This window comes from Pygocentrus nattereri, chromosome 13 (genome assembly GCF_015220715.1).
Source record: "Pygocentrus nattereri isolate fPygNat1 chromosome 13, fPygNat1.pri, whole genome shotgun sequence".
NCBI classification, from domain to species: domain Eukaryota; kingdom Metazoa; phylum Chordata; class Actinopteri; order Characiformes; family Serrasalmidae; genus Pygocentrus; species Pygocentrus nattereri.
Window position 1 is genome coordinate 23,798,611 of NC_051223.1, and position 19,325 is coordinate 23,817,935.

Here is a 19,325-nt window from a genome sequence, read left to right on the forward strand (position 1 = left end):
CGGAGCCACTGAGGGAGAGAGCAGCAGTAGTGCAGCCTCAGGCCTGCTCTCACTCACTCACCCACACACACACATACACACACACACTCACACACACCGTCACTCCATGTGCCCCTCGTCATCTCTCTCAGCCTGTTACGCTTCAGCCACGCACCTGCACACCTCATACCTAACCATGTTAATTCCACACATTGGATTGGTATAGTCTCTTTTCTTTTAGACTTTTGTATGGATGTACTTGGGAAGTCTAGAAACTTACATACAAAATATCTTCTTTTCATGTTGTGTACAGAACTGTTTAAGTGGGTCTTTAGGCTTACCATGTGGCACAAGAGACAATTTGCATTTCAGACGTTTTCCATGCCACAACACTCCACACCAGCTCTCTTGAATGGTCAACAAAGGCTGTGGCTCTGGCTTGTATTAATGGCCTCATTAACAGAGACACTGTTGACAAGGCTATTATTTGCATTGGTGTTTTGTGAAGTCTTGCCAGTATGATAAGCATAACTGAGCTTTGCCATTGTTTCTTTTTTATTTACTGTATGTACCTTTTTGTGCTACATTTTTCTCATTTAGGCACAGCATATGTCATCCACATCATGTCAAAGCGTCAGAATTTCATGATGAATGGTTGAATTGAAATGGCCCCAAAATACTAGGAAAAATATAACTACATTCACTCACTATAAAAAATAATGTTGTTAATTTACTATTTTGAATACTTTTTACTTTCTTTTTTCTTTTTATATACTGATTTTTGAAATTTCCCTGCGTTAATGTTATGTGCTTGAGTTCTTCACTGTTCATGGACAAGCTCTGAAACTGCATCAAAAGAAAAAAAGCATTGCGTTTATTTAATTAAAATGGCTATATAATTTCCTCATCAAACAAATAATATCATTACAATTTTATCTTTAGTTAACTTTTATTAACTTTCATTTTACCTACTTTGGCAATATTCACCCCTATTTATTGAGGTAAATATACAAATATATTTTAGTACATGTTATTCACATGGAAATGAAATAGGCAACTGAATCAAATAAATTAACCCATGAAATCCCAGTGGCCAGATTGTGACCAAAGTTTTTTTTTCGTCTAAAAAGTTGTTGAGGTGTTATTGTGCTGGAAACCAAACTGTATATTACTTTATAGGTGATCTTGATTTCTTACAAACATTCTATGTGAATGAAATAAATGGTCACATGGCCAGAGGCACTTACTTCAAGCATGCACCTGTGAAAGATGATATGTGCATTAGATCACCACAAAAAATTAAATAAAACATGTTATAATACAAATACAATTTATATATATATATATATATATATATATATATATATATATATATATATATATATATATATATATATATATATGTGTGTGTGTGTGTGTAGCTAATATCCTTATTTATTGCTACTTAGAAGGACGTTGTACAAGGGGAAAACATTTTTTCATCAAAATGAAGAAAAATGTAAGTGACTGTATTGTAATTGGGTCTAATTGCAAGCATAATGCAACTTTTGGTTCTTTAGTTTCCCACCAGTTTGTTTCCTGCAGCCTTGTCATGTATTTAGTACTTGCAGTACTCATGTGTTCTGTGTGTAAAGAAAACAAACAAACAAGCAAAAAATAATGTGAAACAGCTTTTATTCAGACATTTCAAGTTCAACTTACATTTGCTCCTTGTGTAATTTTGATTATTTAGCTATTTTTACCTAATCTATTTATTCCTGTACTTATCATATTTAATTCAATATGTTTTATATATAATTCAGCTTTATTTACCCAGTCTATAAGCAGGTACCTATTACAGTACATTATAGTATTCCAAATAGAGGCTGCTAATGATTGTAATTAGCAAATAGCAATAAATTGGAGGCATCCAGAAGTGCTCAAGTCGGTTTCCCAACATCACTGCACATAAGAGGTTAGAGTGAGAAGAGCAGTCACTCTGAATACCCTCTAACACTTGCTTGCGTTCGGGCCACTGGTATCAGATTATGAACATTTCACACACTCACCCTTTTCTGAAGGAGAATGATGGCGTTGATGCAGTGCAGAATTCCTTTAACAATGGTTTGTGCTGTTCATTCCCCAATTCAGAAATATAATACAGTATTCTGTACACAGGAATATGCAACACTAGGTTGAAATTTTACAGAAACAGCACGCCTAATCTTATAACCCATGAACAATATGTACATACGCATATGCACATATTTAGACAGTGTCCTGATATGTATCTAAAGACATATTGGCAAATGTAGACAGCCACTTGCGATTTCAACTCACAATCCCACCAAAGCTGTGAGCCAGCCTCAATCTCTGAGTCCAAAAGCAGCATTGATTCAATTTCTTTGATGGTCATTCTTATTGTGTGACCTGGATTATGGGATGGTGTCCTGGAAAAGAGAAAAGATGAGCAATTGAGATTGTGTTGGAAAGTACGATGTGTTATTTGACTGCCTGGTCAGTTTACGTCCACAGTGAAGGGATTTGAAGAGCTGTGTCAGAGTTACATAACTGATGTTGTTGTTGCTACCGATCACAAACAGCTTGAGAGCTTTTAACATAGAGCTCCAAAATGTCTAACTCTAGTTTCTTCCAGCAGTGGAGAGGTCTTGAGTGATGAGTTTGTTAATGCTCTTTAATGCTGTTTTAAAAGGTTTTTTTCTTGCCCAATTGCATTTCCAAAAAAAGAAACAAAAAAAAAGAATTCTTCCACTTTCGTTTCACCTACTGATGATAAATCTGAAAGACCATTTCAGTCAAATTCATACACTTTAATGATTTATTTTTGTTTAACTTTAACAATCAAATTTATATCAGTGTAAAACTATACTGCCCTGCTCTGCTTATTTATCAAAAATTAGTACTGCCTATTAGTCGTATAACACCCATGGGCTGCACTGCTGAGGAAGATGAGGGGCAGGAGTGGAGTGTTTTGCTGCAGGACAGAGAATGAGTGTGAGTTGTGATGCAAATGATGTGTGGTTATGACAACATGACACAATGTACGCATTGAAATTTATGAAAGTTTAAGAATGTGGTGATGATGTTTAAGGCACACTTGCTATCTTGGGTGACATAGATCAGCTCATGGAACTGTAAATAAAAATTCATGTTATGTCTTAATACAGGGAATTTTTAATGGACATATAATCACTGACAGAACAAAGCATCATATTTCAATTTTGACTGTTTTTCATTTTTTTATATAATACAAGCTTCCATTTACACTGTGTAAACACTTTGGGACAAATGAACAAATAGTGTGGTCTAGAATTATTTGTAATAAAATCTTTGCATTAACATACATTTTAAAGTAAAAAAAATCTCCATTTTGGTTATTTTGCACGTAAGAAGTTTTATTCAGACAGCAATGGTGTACATGAGCATGTTTATGTGCAATTATTTTTGGCTCCAAACTTCCATTTTTTACTGAACTTTCTTACCTAACTCAATAGCAGTCACTTCACATTGTTTCTCTGATTATACTTTCTTGGCTTCTTCTTTCATCTCAAACTGTGTTTTTTTTTATTTTATTATTGGTGGTACTTACAAATTTTTACTGACACTCAGAAACATCTCAAAGTTCAACAAGTGGAGAAAAAAGGATGCACGTGATGAACCAAATCACAATAAATGAAAAATGTTACCCGTTTGGGTGGAAGTAAAATTCCAAAAAAGCCCTTTATGCATATTATCAGAAGAGAAATTCAAAGTTTGCTGACTAACTTATGTTGTGGGAGCTGCAATATGAGAATAAATAATGATTCTTGTCACAGAACTACAATTTTGTTGTCCTTTGCTGTGCATAGATCAAGTCATTGGCATCGCTTTTAAAGCGCTAAAAATTACATGAACTATAACACAGAAGCAACAGAAGTCCCTTACATCCATTTACCTGTATTATATCTAATATGTTACCCCTTCAAATCCAATAATAGCTTATTACATACTAAGGCTTATTATTTGGTGATTACATGGACAACCATCCAAAGCTGAGCCATAGAGTTGGGCCCCAGCCTTTTAATATATATAGTCTGATCTTGATTCTGATTCTTTGCATTTTAATTACTTCTCTTTTTAACAAAGTGCCAAATGTGTGCTTGTTCTGATGTTATATGCATATCTTGTATGCAAAAGGCATCAAAATTATTGCACTGCTACTATCATGTTTTGTTGCAATGTATAAGCCAGTAACTAAATGTTAACTTAGGCTAAATCATGTGATTTTCATAGTAGATTTACTATTTCAAAATCTTGTCAAGCAGGCAGAAACAAGTCTAGAGAGATGTAAATGGACATGAGGTAGGGGGTATTATTGAATCAGATTTAGCTACTTGAAATGCTGGAAAAGTTTTGCTGTTATGCATTGCATTCAGCATCAGCTGATTATTTGTCCCTTAAAAATAATGATTGTGCCGAATGTTCATTCATTTCTTTGTTCATTCAATCATTCACTGAAGCTGCATCAGAGAAGAGGGAGGGGATGTTAGGAGACGGCTTGTTTTATTACACATCATTCATGCAGGAAGTTTAAAGCATTACAGAACTGCATCACTTAAACGGTAATACAATAGATTGAGTCATATGAGTAAACAAGCCATAATAAATGAGACTTTAACGACAACATTAGCTTTCAGGATAGGATCTTGGAAGAAGGCTTAATTATGGGCCATATCTCAAATCAGCTGTATAATTCATAAAGCATGGTGTTTAAAAATTGTAACTAGAACTTGAGCAGTAAACTGAATATGCAACTGGATATTACTGTATATATCTGATGCCAAAATATGACCATAAAGGAGCCAAAGAAACTGGATGATGAAAGAAATTGTTGACTACACAAAACACACGTAAAAAGGCTGATGAGGACATGTTGGTTTTGTGTTTAATGAGCACTGTACTGGGATCTGATGCAACAGTGATGTAGACATGATGCAGCTGGAGATAATCCCTCTGCCTCTAAATGCTGTCTTCCACTATAATGGAAAACAAACGCAAGACCCCATGTCATTTTGTAAAAGATGTTTTTTCTAATGTTGCCTTGAAAAACAATCAGGGCAGCAATAAGTAAATCGATTGAAGTTAAAACTGTAGGTCAACACAAAAGGTCTCGGAGGAACCTACTGTAACATAAGCTGTAAGGTGGATGCGCTCAAAACATATTTTGATATAATTGCATTCTACATGTGCAAAGCAGCTGGTCAAATGAACTGGATCAATATATCAGAAGTCATTTGCATTAAAGGTTCATTCAAGGGTTTGACATTGAAGTGACCATGACTTACCTTCTTACATCCAAATTTTGGATCTAGGTAAAATATTGCCCATAGTGGAAAGTAAAAAAAGGAGGAAAAAAAACATGGAAAATTCAATATCAGCAGCAGTTTATCCTATCCATTTGATATGCTGGCCATTTATACCAGCGTGCTTCTCTTCTCACGCAGGTCGGGGTGGGTGGCACATAGTTGGTGGCAGCTGTGTTGTTCTGCTCATTGTAGCGGGATGATGCTGGAGAATTCTGCATCACCACGAGCCGGATGGGAGACTGCTGCTGTGGGGCTGGAGGCTCTGATACATATTCCTTGGAGGGGTCCTTGCCACGGCAATCGTAGAGGATGCAGGAGATGAGGAAGACCAGGAGCAGGATCACGTAGCTGGCGATGAGGATGATGAGATTTAGGGTGACCGGATCAATCTCCAGGTAAAACTCCATAAGACCCATGGCGAAGCTTCATCCCTCACGCCGCGCTCCGAGAGAAATGTGGGCACCATGGACTCTCGCCTGGCTCCTGTGCCGCTGTGCAGCGATCAGTGCGATATCCCAGAGAGCAACAGCAGGGCCCTCGCCGCAGATCAGAGTGGATATGTAGCTTTGCAGTTCAAAGACTTTAATCCCTCCCGCTACTCCTCCAACCTTGAATTCCTGTAGCCAATGATTAAAAGCTGCTCAGTTTAATAACTTAAGCTACCATTTTAATTTTGCCAACTGCACATTGCAGGATGAATTTTGCCAAATTATGGTGCAGAGGTAAAGATGGATGAAACCGAACCTTCGCCCTGTCTCGTTCCTGTCATTTTGCCAAGAACATGTCTCGTTGGGATTTGGGTGATTATTGTGTAATAAATGACTTATTAGTTTTGTCATTACTGATGAGCAATGATGTAACATGAAAGCCCAGTTTGGTAAAGTTTGGTCAAATTGAAATGAAGAGTTTCATTCCAAAATGTTGCATATTTATTTCTACCAAATTTGAATGAGTTTTTGCAACTAACAGTTGATGATAATACATTTTCATTTCTCTAATAAAGGTGGTAATCATTATATAGTACTGATATTTCTTGTATGCGTAAAAAGCCCACTGCCAATGGCCTATTTCATGAAAAAAGAACATTTCAAAGGTGATCTATAAGTTGTTTTGCAACTAAACCCTTCGATTAGTCTATACATATGCATTACACACAACAGTATTTCAGGATATAAGTACATTTCACTTGACAATCAGTGTGTTTAGAGATTATTTTGTTAAAAAAAACTGCTAAAAACATATTTACAACTACAGTGTATGCTCCAGCATCTGAAAATGTCAGTTACACTAGTCTGTTACTCCAGAATTTACAGCTAATTACTAATAACATCATTATTTTTACAGCAAGGAACTTTTAATGAGACTGATAGTATTTGGAGCTGGTGCATTTAGTGGACAAAAGTCCAAAGTTATTTCCTTAATCTGGATTTTGTGGCATTTGCTTGACAGTGTTTCTCTTTTGCTAAAATATAGAGTCCATCTGAGTCCATTACAGCTTAATTTGGAGTGCGTACTTGCAAACCCTTACTACTATGCCCACATTTTTGTAAGTTTGACACACACTGTGCAAGGTGCCAGATTAAATGTTCTAGGTTATACAGGGATGTCAGAAAGTGGGCCATGGTGCCATATGTGACATCTGTCTGGTTCATCCGGTAGAAAGCTGAGTTTCGAACAACACCATATTCCATGCCTCACCTGAAAATGTTCAGCCACCTAAACTCTTCATATACTGGGTTTACATATTATAATGCACTACCTCAAATCTGATTTTAGAACTTTTCTTTACCAAAACAGTAACCACACCTTAAACGCTCAGTAAAATTGAAATAATCTTGCTTGATTTTAGTCCTTTAATTACTTATTTAAATCTTGATTTAATATTTCATATTACAGTTCACTCATCCTACTATAAACTATGCAGTGTAAAGTATACTTCACAATAAGACTTACCTACATACACTTATGTAAAAAAATGAGGCTAAAAATGATACAAATACAAAAAAGCTCAATCATATTAGATGTTATTTAATTTGACAAAACAATGGCAGTAAATGTATTATAATATGTTAATTCATTGTTGTAAACTAATTTCACAGTACTGAGTACAAAACAACAGGCTCATACAATTCAGCTCAAAGTCAACATTGCCATGAAAGGTTCTAACTAGGTGATGTAGACCAAATATTCATTCCAACAAGGTCGATTCATTCATTCACCTGTCGATCAGTCAGTTTCATCTGAATGTGGAACTCTGCGTCTATCGGTGCATTCGTTTGTTCTGGGTCAATTCCCAGACAATCAAGAAACACTACTGACCTACTAATTTGCTACCTGTTTGGTTTCTCAGCTTAGGACTAAGGACATTGCGTGGGGTTAGTATATCTCACTAGTACAACCCCATTTCCAAAAAATTTTCTGTGCAAAATGTATGTGAAAACAAAATGCAATGACATGCAAATCATTTAAACCCTATATTTAATTGAAAATAGTATAAAGACAACAAATAAAATGTTGAAACTGAGAAATTATTGTTATTTGAAAAATATATGCCTATTTTGAATTAAATGCCAACAACATGTTCCAAAGAAGTTGGGACAGGGCATGTTTACCACTGTTTTTCATCACATTTTCTTTTAACAACACTCTGTAAGTGTTGGGGAACTGAGTTGACCAATTGCCATAGTTTTAAAAGTGATGTTTTCTCATATGCTTATGCTCTATGCTTAACATGTGGTATTGTCTTGTTAAAATAAGCAAGGCCTTCCCTGAAAAAGATGACCTCTGAATGGCAGCATGTTGCCAAAAAATGTATATATTGTTCAAAATTAATAGTGGACATGGAGGACACAGTGTCCATGATTTCCAAAAAGGATTTGAAATGTTGATTTGTCTGACCACAGGACACTTTTCCACTTCCCCTCAGTCCATTTTAAATGAGCTCAGGTCCAGAGGAAGTGATAGCATTTCTGGATCCTTTATATGTGGTTTCTTCTTTGCATTTCTGAGTTTTAGCTTGCATTTGTAGATGCAGAAAACTGTTTTCTGAGCCCATGGGCTGATTTCCACTACAGAATCATGACTGTTTTCAATGCAGAGCCACCTGAGAGCCCAAAGATCACAGGTAGCAAATACTGGTTTTTGGCCTTTTCCCTTGCATACAGAGATTTCTCTGGCTCCTCTGAATCTTTTAATGTTATTATGCAGATGATGAAAAGCAAACGTTCTTTGCTATTTTACTTTGAGAAACATTATTCTTGAACTGTTGCATTATTTGATCATGCAGTCTTTCACAGTGTGCTGAACCCTTCCCCATCTTAACTTCTGAAAGACTCAGCCTCTCTGTGATGCTCTTTTTATACCCAATCATGTTACCAACCTGTTGCCAATTAACCACCAGGTGTACCAGCCTTTTGTTGCCCCCATCTCAACTTTTTTTAAATGTGTTTTTATCATCAAATTCAAAATGGGCATGTATTTTTCAAGTAAGATTTCTCAGTTTCAACATTTGATATGTTGTCTTTGTATTATCAATTATTTCAGTTAAATGTAGGGTTTAAATGATTTGCACATCATTGCATTTTGTTTTTATTTACATTTTGCCGTGTCCCAAAATTTTTGGAAATGGGGTTGTAAATGTTATTGCTTTTTTTTTTTCAAAAAATGTAATCACTGTAGTCTGAGAACTATCCAAGCTTGCATTCCAATGCATGTGTGTGTTTTAAATGACAAAAAAATGCTTCTTCCATTCCAGTTCCAGCTGTCTCTGAGGCCACCAGGGTGGTCTGACTTCTCGAGCGCATTTCCATTTCTTTGCCCCGCCGGACTTTCCAGCACACTGCAGTGAGGCCAAGCAGCAGGACACTGCTGGAGAGCAGCACCAGCCCCAGGATGGAGATGGTGGAACCGTGGGAATTGAAGCTGTAGGCTACAGCCGTAACTGCAACGCCAATCATCAGGAGCACCACACCGAAAGGTAAAGTACAACGATAGCAGGAGCCTCCTGTGCCTCCAGTGGCAACAGTTAGCTCCAGCTCATTGATGAAGATGGAATTTGTCTTTACAGCACAGTGAGTACTCATGTTTCAGTCTGTATCCTCAAAGATCACAAATGTTTGAAAAGCACAGTACTTTCACAATGAGGCTTCTTTGGCTTGCTTCAATCACAGCATCTGACAGATCAAAGGAAAACCAGAGAGAAGCTCTTTTTATTTATCATTGGTTATTGCAGTTCAAAAGATGAAGAGAATGACAATGTGGCAAAAATAGTAATATTGTTACTAATAGTAGTAACAATTCATACACTTCATGAAGGTATGTAAAGTGGTCATCCATGTATGTGTGGTCCATGTATGCACCAATTCCACCAAGATATATTCTTTGTTCATTCAAATATACCAATAAAATTATTTTATTGCTCTGCAAATGCAGTAAGGAAAAATAGACATTAACTGTTCTGTTAGTCAACATATTTCAACATATTTTTCATAATACAGCAGACCTATTTTTAAAGTAAAATACTGAAATATTTTACCATAAGCAGAAACAGTGGTCAGAGTTTGGGTTAAACTTACCATGACTCCTGTGGAATGATGCTGTTTTTCTGTGCTGGTATGGAAGGCCCCTAACTATCAGTCTGAAATGAAGTATCAATAGCCCAGCTGGGAGTTCCTCCTCACCCTACGGCTGGATAAATTAACCCTCTCTATGCTGGATCCCTATAAAGGTATTTGTGTTTGACCATATAATATTTTAAAATATTATATGTACCTGAGATATTCCAGAAAACATTTTTTACAGCACTGATCTTAACTTTCCCCACTTTGTCCCAGATTGCACTACTATATTAGATGGAATTATTATATCACGAACATGCACCAGTTTGCAGAAATATTTTACATTTCGTAAAATTACTACAGCATAAATAAATATATCAGTATTTCACTTGTACATGCATTATATTTTTCTAATGCATTTAATAAACTACGGTATAGTTTTGTTAATGTTCTGTCAAATGGGCTTTAAGTACATGTTATTTGTATTTTTAGTGTTTCTTTTTTTAGCCCCAACAGATAAATAGATTCTACAATTTCTGAATATATAACCATGGTTTGGCTTTATCACTGCTTCCATTCTTTTTAAGAGTCTTGGTTTTAGTTCTTCAAAGAAATCTGCAGGAATATTTTTCACAGCTGCTTTTCACAATCCAAGCCCAAACACATTCTTGACAGCTACACATCCTTTCAACTCATAGTGCTAAAATGTCTTCTCACAGTGGAAGGATGGGCAGAAATGCCTGTAGATTTTTTCACATATGAATCAAGAATGGAGACTGACTTTTCTTTGTCTATCAAAGATTATAGCTTTCAGCACAGTTTGCACCATGCCTTCAACATGTGGTGGTAATGTGATGGAAAACTGATTGAGGGAGGAAAGAGAGCTCTGAGAATTTGGGCTGGAGTTCTGGGCAACTTCTGCCTGTGGGGTGGTGGTGGGGATCACGAGAACTTCGTCACAGAAAGTGGAAGGTAAGGATGTGAATCTATAGGGTGTTAGATTGGATGGAGGAGGGCCAAGTTCCTCCCCTGAAAGTTTTGGCAGTCAACCAGGGCTTGTACAGTTGTTAGGAGTCCTATTTCTCTTTATCTTTTAACCAGTTTTGGAAAATCCTGTTTTTTTACTTGTTTTCCTTTGACAAATAAAATGGATTATTTTATATACAATCTCCTCAAAAACATCTCCTATTATTTCTCACTAATTATAATTCCCAGTTTAGGATGACAGCAGTTGTTTCAATTCCAGATTTCACAGATTTAAAGTGTCATTAATTGCTTCTATACCTCATATCTTTACTCTCAAGACAAGTAAACACCAAGACCATACATCTGTGTTACACTTCACATGAGTCCTTTGTGTTTTATCTGTTTTCATTGTCCTGATTATCTGCTGTTGTAGTGGGAAACCTTGGGAGGCTAATGGGAACTGTTTGGCACAACAGGCAGGAGAGAGAGGTCAAAGACGATCAGTCATTCAAGATGGCCCTCTGGAGTGTCAATCTCCTGGCCACCAGGGTGCCACATCATCCCAGAAAGCAAAACAAACCATCATCCACAGCTGCAAGGCCACACAGTGTCCTGGACACTCTGACCATGACATGGATTACTGACAGATGTTCTACACCATGCAACTCTTTCATCTTCTCCTGCTCCTATTGCTTTTGTGCCCTGGTCTGACTCTTACTCCTTGCCTGTGGAGCTCTGGGTCCAGATGATTGTGATTTTGTGCACTTCCTGATTTCATCTAGACACAAAATAAAATAGATGATGTTGTGTCTTGGTCTTTTCTCATAGAAATCCTGATCTGTTGGATACATGGATCTAATTCGTTAGCAACATGAGACCAACATTTCATCCCACTTCTTGAAGGGTATTTCAGACACACTCTAACTGATTGCTATTAGAAAGTAGAAGAGGTTTTCTGAATTTGCCTGAATACAGAGGAGAAATATAAATAACACTTCAGTCAAATCACTACTACTACTACTACTACTACTACTACTACTACTACTACTACTAATAATAATAATAATAATAAAAATAATAAACTTTATTTACAGAGCATTTTCATACAGGTAGCAGCTCAAAGTGCTTTACAGACAGATGATAACATTCAGCATGAGTAATAAAATAAAATAAGGTCAAGTTTAGTGATTTCCTTTTATAGTTGCTACTGTTTTGTAACAGAAAACGAAAGATTTAAGTAAAACAAAGATGATAAACAGACAAACTGAAACAAAAATCAAGACACTGAGAAAGGAAGAATTTCATTTTTTCACTAAATAAAATAGAAACTTTTTCAAATGTGTTTATTGTGTAAAGGTGTGTAAAGGTGTTTATTGAGCTGGACTGCCCAACAAAAGCACAAAGACAGAGGCCTCTTCACATTTTCTGCAGAACAAGAACAGAATTATACACTTTAGAGGAATCATTCACTTGTTATTCAGTATTCATAGGCCAGTTCGTCAGTATACAGTATAGGCTGAATCAAACAGACACAGAGCACAGTTATTACAGAGCTGTGTTTCTCAGCAGGCTGCCACCACGTTTTGCCACGGAACAGATTCTAAGTGGTAATAACACTATACCTACTGCCTATCTCACCCTCTTAAATAACAGGCTTGTAGAGGAATGCCAGGTGTGGAAGCTTTAAAGCTTTCTGTCTGAGCTTCTTCTCTTCGTAAGGGTCTGTAACATCAACACGAAGATGCACTGTTTATCTAACTCAGTGGGTTAATTGCAGTCAAGCAATTTTCCTGAATAACTCCTCAAATATTTCCTGTCTAAAATTGTCTTCCCTCTGACATCCTCTTTGAAGTTCGGACGAGGAAACTTTCAAAAGAAATCGTCTTTTTCCCTTTTCTTTTCAAGCACACGGTTCAAAACTGCTCCTATACTTCCCCAGACAGCCGAGTGCAGAGATGAAGAAAGAGCTGTATGAAATGATTGAATAGGAATGGAGGGATTTTATGTTCGGAACGAAGAATAATTGCCAGATGACAGAGGGTGCCGAGCTTGGGTCACTTCCTGATGCCGAACAGGGATCATACTTGGTGAGTTTTTGAGAAAAAATAACACTAAAACTGTCTTAAGTTTCACTTCAGACGCGTTACTTTTTGGGCTACTGTGCTGAGCGGAGCCTAAGCGGGAAGTTGAGGCGAAGAAAACGGAGACTATTTTGTGCTGCGAGTTAGCAGAAGCTCTTCAAACCAGAACCGAGAACCGAGGAACAAAGAGATGTAGCCTGCTTAGCTTCACGGACTCTGAACGTTGCTGCCGTAGCACGTTAAAGGGTTCTCCGACTTCAGCTGAGTAGACAGAATAAGACCCAAAGGTTTGGTGTAGGAGCTGTGGTCGTGGGCTTGCTCTCTTTTAAACACTGGGAGTTTGCCCGCGGGAAGCACGAAGCTAATGTGGAAGGAAGAGCAGTAATTAAAGATGGATGGATGAGGAGAATGAAAACGTTATCGTGAGAGAAAAGAACAGGCAGAAAAGGAGGAACTAGGAACGCTGTGTTCGTCCTCCGCTGTGGCCGTTTTTGAGTTGTTTCGGTTACTGTGTGTTACCTCAGCACTCAGATAAGCCTGCAGTTATGGTGACTGTGTTGGGAAAAGAAAGATTAGGTCAACGGTTTCGCCAACTTTCTGAGCAGCCAATTTGCTTTCTTCATTTCTGAGACACGGATAGATGACCCAATGCCCCATCCACTGGCCACGTAGAGAATGGGCTCTGCTTCTTATTTCCAACAAATCCTCTGTACATCGTGATGCTCGTGTGTAAAATGTAATACAAAGAAGCCATATGTCCTTTTGCATTATCAGTACCTTTAGTAGACTATTCATACTGTTTTTACATCATGCTGTAGTTTATAAGAAAGGTTTTCACAGTTAAAAGTCATGTGTTGATTCTTTGCCCCCCACCCCACCCCCACCTCCAGAGATGGCTCAAGATGTCTTATGAGGCAGAGAAGACATGCCTGCTCATCCCTCAGGAATCCCGAGCATCATGTGTGTTCCACACAGCTGATGAGAAAGATGAAATCCCAGGCATGGGAGAGGACAGGTAGACTCTCCGTTATATTTAAAGGGCCCATATTTCAGAAAATTAAATTTTCCTCACTGTTTTGTAATGAAAAGGTTTGATGAAGTATGTAAACACTAGATTTTTTTTAAATCATTCTATTCACAACCAAGTCCACAATGTTCATATACAGGAATTAAGCTGCAAAAAAACAGTTCAGTCATTTAGTGATTTCACAAAAACCAACACTACTGTCACTTCAATTTAGCCTAACTTTGTCCAACCACATTGGAGTTAGGAGTGTGGAGTGTTTCAGTTCAGCTCAGCCAGTCAGAACAGAATTCATAATTCTTAAAAAAGAAGATGGTTCTTCAAGGATTATTTCGTAAAGAAAAGGACTCTATATAGAACCATGAACATTCGAAGAGCCCTTTGCTTGATAAAATGTTCTTTGCATCATGAAAGAGTTCTTCAGATTGATGGAGAATGTGCTGTAGATGATTCTATATGGAAAAGATTTCCATATAGCATTAAAAAGGGTTCTAAAGTTATGAAGTCAAGCTTATGATAATGGAATAACTCTTTTTGTGCTATGTGGAACCCTTTTCAAAAACGTTCTGTCTAGAACCATCTTCAGCACTTCTGAAGAACCCTTTCATGATGCAAAAGAACCCTTTAATCATGCACATGGTTCTTTCAGTGTTCATGGTGCTATCTAGAACCATTTTATTTGCTGAAGAACTTGGAAGGACCATCTTTTTTAAGAGTGAAGCATTAAAAATTTCTCGTTTCTACACTCATTGTCCATTTTATGGAGGTTACTGTTGACTCAGTATTTTGATTGGTGGACTATTGTCAGCACTGTGGTGTTTAAAAACTTCAGCAGCACTCCTGTGTCTGATCCACTTAAACCAGTGCAACACACACTAACACACCACAACCACGTCAGTGTCACTGAGTGCTGAGAGTGACCTTCCACCCAAATTATGCTCTGAGGTGGTCCTGTGGAGGTCCTGACCATTGAAGGACAGGGTAAAAGGATGCTACCAAAGTATGCAGAGAAAGATGGACTACAGTCTGTAATTGTAGAATTACAAAGTGTGCCTATATGGAACATGGAGTAGATAATATGGACAATAAGTGTAGAAACAAGGTGGTTTTAATGGCTGACCAGTGTATATATATATATATATATATATATATATATAGTAACAAAAACAGGCTAAAGGGCTAAAGAGAAGAGCAGTTTAAAATGGCTAAAATGGTCATTTAAGAATGAATTTCCACTGGTTTTGGTGCATAAAACTACACAAACATCATAAGTCGTCCTCATCGGAAAAAATAAAATACACAAAAATGTGGGATATGGACTTTTAATGTGTATTGCTTCTGCTGTATCGGTTTGTGAAAAGCCAGCTAATGTACCAGTGTTGATTTATGCAAATACTCAGTGTGAACCTGTTTAGTTACTTTCTGCAGCGTTTGCATTTGTGATGGATAAATGAAAATCATAGCCTAAGCTTAAATCATGTGAAAAGTTGTTATACATGTTTTTGTATTTACAATATTCAGCAGAACAACTCTTGAGTGCTGTTAACCCCTTACATGGCCAGGGCTCGCCAGCAAGCCCAAAGTTTATTACACACTTCTTTAACCTAAGAATAGCTTGCATTGAAGTACCTGTAATTACTAAATAATAAGCCTTAGTATGTAATAAGCCTAAATTTGCTTGTCATTCTTAGGAGTGACATCTATTGTCTTTACATAGCTGAATAAGAACGTGAACACAGTATGTTTCTAGTTATATAGTTGTTTTCTATAGCCTGTTTATCAGAGGCATACTTTTTTATTTCATATTAATCGTGTGTATTACAGTGTTTTGGAGATGCTGAGCTACTCTAAGTTCACAGACTTGGAGACATGGCTATGCATGCCCTCGACACTGCTACCCAGGAGTCTGGAGTCCACATGCTCGGCCTCACCACTGTCAAGCAGTAGTGACTCTGGAGACATTGACACTGGGTAAGGCATTTTATGGAATTTGGAAGGCTGAGTACAACAGATAGACAGGTTGTATATGTTAGAGTATGTTATCAAGCTGTTCATTTGCTTATGTATTCTGTTGATGCTTGATCCAGCACGTTTCTGCTTTATTTAGTTTTATTTTTATCCCTATGCATTATTTTATTTTTTACTTGTAAATTTTTTTCCCACTGATTTTTGCTAAAAGACAAGGGCATTCTGAATGCATTGTCTGTGAATTTTTATGTATACAGCTATGGATGACAGACTGGTGTTGATAGGAACAGGTATTGGTCCAATATCAACAGACTGGATATTCGAAGGGAAAAAAAATGTTGTTAGGTGTTTGTTAACTGTGTTTTTCTTCCTTTGGGGCAGTAGAGTGACTAGTTTGAGCATGATCACCTATTTTTAGATGTTTGAGTGCTTCAATTAAAAATAACACATTATAGCTTAAAAGTTTTTTTAGTTTTAAAATATATGATCAATATTGGCCAATACTTAAAGTTAAGAAGAAAATAAAAGGTGGTATGCTGCCATCTCTGTTTACAACCCAGACATACTGCAGTGCACAAAAATCAGGGATTTCTTTCAGAATACTCTGCTGAAATGCTGCACCTGGTATAGTAATGTGTATGTCCACTAGATGTCATTGTGGAAGCATTATCAGAGGATTCAGTTGCAGTTCAGCCTTGTTATTAATACCCAAAATAATCCGTTAAAAACAACAGTGTTTAAGGTAGCGCTGTCATAGTGGAATTTAGCACAATCACTGCACAATAGCTACTATATTAAAGATTTTACCTTGAATAGGTGTTGACTGCTAGTTAGGACCTAATTTAGAGCCAGCTAGTGGTGGATCCCTGTATTTTTCTGTAAATTTCTCACATTGAGTTTGAATAAGATCTTAATTTTCTCACCAGTCAGCATAATAGGCCAGAGAACTCTCATTTGCTGTTTTAGCAATACCCTGTACGAAAGCTTAATGTACATTTTGTTCTAGAAAATGTATAGAAAAGCCAAGGTTATGTAAAGAATGATAATTCTGTAGCATTCTTAACTCTGGGTGAATGCTTCCAAACTGTGTATCACAAATAAATGAAAGCATAGCCTAACCTGTAGGTGTTATTATATCTCTTAATGGAAACACAACTCATGAGGAACCATCTCACCCACCATCAGATACGTGCAGCACTTGACTCTTGATTGACTGGCGTGGCTTTTGTGTGTTCTCTGTTGGCACACTTTAGCTGCAGGTGGAATTCAATATTTATGATGGACGTTGTACACTAGAGAGCTCTAAGGCTGCCTTTCATCAGGGGGCTATTTACCACCCTGTGTGATTGTCCTGCTGTTTTAACTGTGCAGTGGCATAGTGCTGGGAGCCCTGGGCAAATACCACAGTACCACATACAGATGGTGCATGTAGGTTTAATCTACGTCATGGATAACAGTGAATGCCGTGAAAAACCTTTCCAGACTAATTTTCATTAAGCGGTGAAGAGGGGTGCATACCATGTTTACAGTGGAGCGTCTGGTAGAGTTTTTATTCAGAAGAAAGAAGTCATACAAGAGAGGATCATGGAAAAGCCAAAGCTATACACTTCCAAGTAACAGGTACATGACAAAAGGGCAAAAAAAGGGAAGAATTTACGTGAGAATATAATCAGGTTTTTAGTAATTTGGAAGTTGTCTTTTGGGCAAAATAGTTTTGGTCTGCAATGATTTACCCTGATTTAATCTTAATAATGAGGAATTAATGTGGCTTTTATCAGAAATCAGGTTTCAAAATTGAGAAGTCTTTCATTTATAATAGCCTTTTAATTTCTTGGAAATTTTGTGATGGATTTGTTTGCAGCGTTTACTGTTTTCTGGAATTTGTGAGTGGAGTTGTAATGGATTATCGTGTAAAGTGCACATTACTGTTATAGCTGTATTTGCATGAATGTTTGGGTGCTGTTGGGAAAATAAACATATTAACCCAGAAATATATTACATTTTTGCTGGATATAGATGGATATTCTTAATAATATGTATCATTAAATCTCAAGGTTTTATTACATCTCACATTTTCCCAGACTGCATTTCAATTTCAGTTATAATATGTGTCTTTTAGCACTCAAATAACTTGTAGGTTACAAGTTTTTTTTTTCATTATAATGATGATTAAATCTTCACCTTATGGCAGGCAATCATAGCAGAATAACTGAAGTCATCTAAAACTAAATCTCTTCAGCAGGCCTCTTGAGAGGGAGTCCATCTATTCAAACCATTCCCAGGAGAGGGAAAGATGCATTTTGTCACCTTCTCCCATCCGACCAGTCACTGTGCCCCCTTCGTCCCCTGTGGCCTTGCGGTCCACCTCCACCCCAACTCTTAACCCCAGTAGGGACTCCTGTCAGGGGGGTGTGAGTCTGAGGAAGCGGCGACGCCTGGCTGCCAGCCCCGGAGGACTGCACTGGAATGCTTCAGGTATGTCAGTCATAAACCAGGCATGCATACATATACCCTATACCTTTCCCAGTCTGAACCATTTCAAGGTGCTGTGACCAGTTGACTTTTCAAATCATTGACAGGAATCCCATTATTGATTAAGTTATTGTCAAAATACTTGTAAATAGAGTGGATTATTCTCATATGATATTTGGGTGATATTGATATTTATATTTATAGACCTTTATATTGTATGAATATAAAATGTTACATTATTCAGATGGATAGGATTTCTTTTTTATATACAATAACAATAACAATATACTTTCACTGTCATTTCACACCTGCAATGATGTCTCTGTGAAATTGTCTTACTTGGAATAACTTCAAACCCATACATATTATTATTAATATAAAGGAAAAAAGTTCTGGAGAAATTTGAGTGTAGAGGATCATTTAATGGGAACATACTGTCAGAGATCACCCTTCCTGTTAATTCCTAGAAAAAGAGCCATTAATTAAGAGAGAGAAATAAGAGAAAAAACAACTAGACTGACCACCTCAGAGCCTGGTCTGGCCGTCTCAAAGTCCAGACCTCAACACCACTGAATGTATGTGGGATTACTTTGATTGTGAGAAGCAGACCATGCAGCCAACTTGTAAGAGTAAACTTTAAAAGTGTGATTAAAATTATTTTTGAGGCTTTTCCTGTTATGTATGTTCAGCTTTTTCTGACGCTAAACAATAAATAATTTGTCTTGAATGAAGGATGGTTTCTGTCTTTTGCACTGTATAAAAGATTAAGGGAAATATGTGTGTATATATGTGAGAGACAGAGTGTGGGTATGTGCTGAAATGGCTTGAGCTATAAAATGTGGAACATTCCAGGGGTAAATGTACAAAAACAAGGACAACTGTTTATAACAATGTTTGTAATAGGTAAATGAACGATATGGAGATAGGATATCAT

The 19,325-nt window shown here is 37.1% G+C and overlaps 2 protein-coding genes across 3 annotated transcripts in view; one reads left to right on the forward strand and one right to left on the reverse strand.

The window, feature by feature from the left end:
* Positions 1-1,636: 1,636 nt before the first annotated feature.
* Positions 1,637-5,971, reverse strand: si:ch73-256g18.2 (small integral membrane protein 36). Its single transcript, XM_037544094.1, has 2 exons — positions 5,304-5,971; positions 1,637-2,408 (listed from the first exon to the last, which is right to left on the reverse strand). The coding sequence occupies exon 1, from the start codon at positions 5,738-5,740 to the stop codon at positions 5,393-5,395; it is 348 nt and encodes a 115-aa protein (XP_037399991.1). The 5' UTR covers positions 5,741-5,971; the 3' UTR covers positions 1,637-2,408; positions 5,304-5,392.
* Positions 5,972-12,690: 6,719 nt separating this feature from the next.
* ankfn1 (ankyrin repeat and fibronectin type III domain containing 1) overlaps positions 12,691-19,325 on the forward strand; it is a 91,298-nt gene continuing 84,663 nt past the window's right edge. The window contains exons 1-4 of one of the 2 annotated variants that reach the window (XM_017724344.2): positions 12,691-12,933; positions 13,818-13,942; positions 15,776-15,922; positions 18,159-18,394. In XM_017724344.2, coding sequence (XP_017579833.1) covers positions 12,850-12,933; positions 13,818-13,942; positions 15,776-15,922; positions 18,159-18,394 — 592 coding nt within the window. In that variant the 5' untranslated portion in view covers positions 12,691-12,849. The remainder of the gene's footprint in view (positions 12,934-13,817; positions 13,943-15,775; positions 15,923-18,158; positions 18,395-19,325) is intronic. The other variant, XM_017724345.2, reaches the window with a different exon arrangement.

What these genes read in the sequence shown, in the direction of transcription:
- si:ch73-256g18.2 (XM_037544094.1), bottom strand. Translation starts at nt 5,740, where the DNA reads ATGGGTCTTATGGAGTTTTACCTGGAGATTGATCCGGTCACCCTAAAT.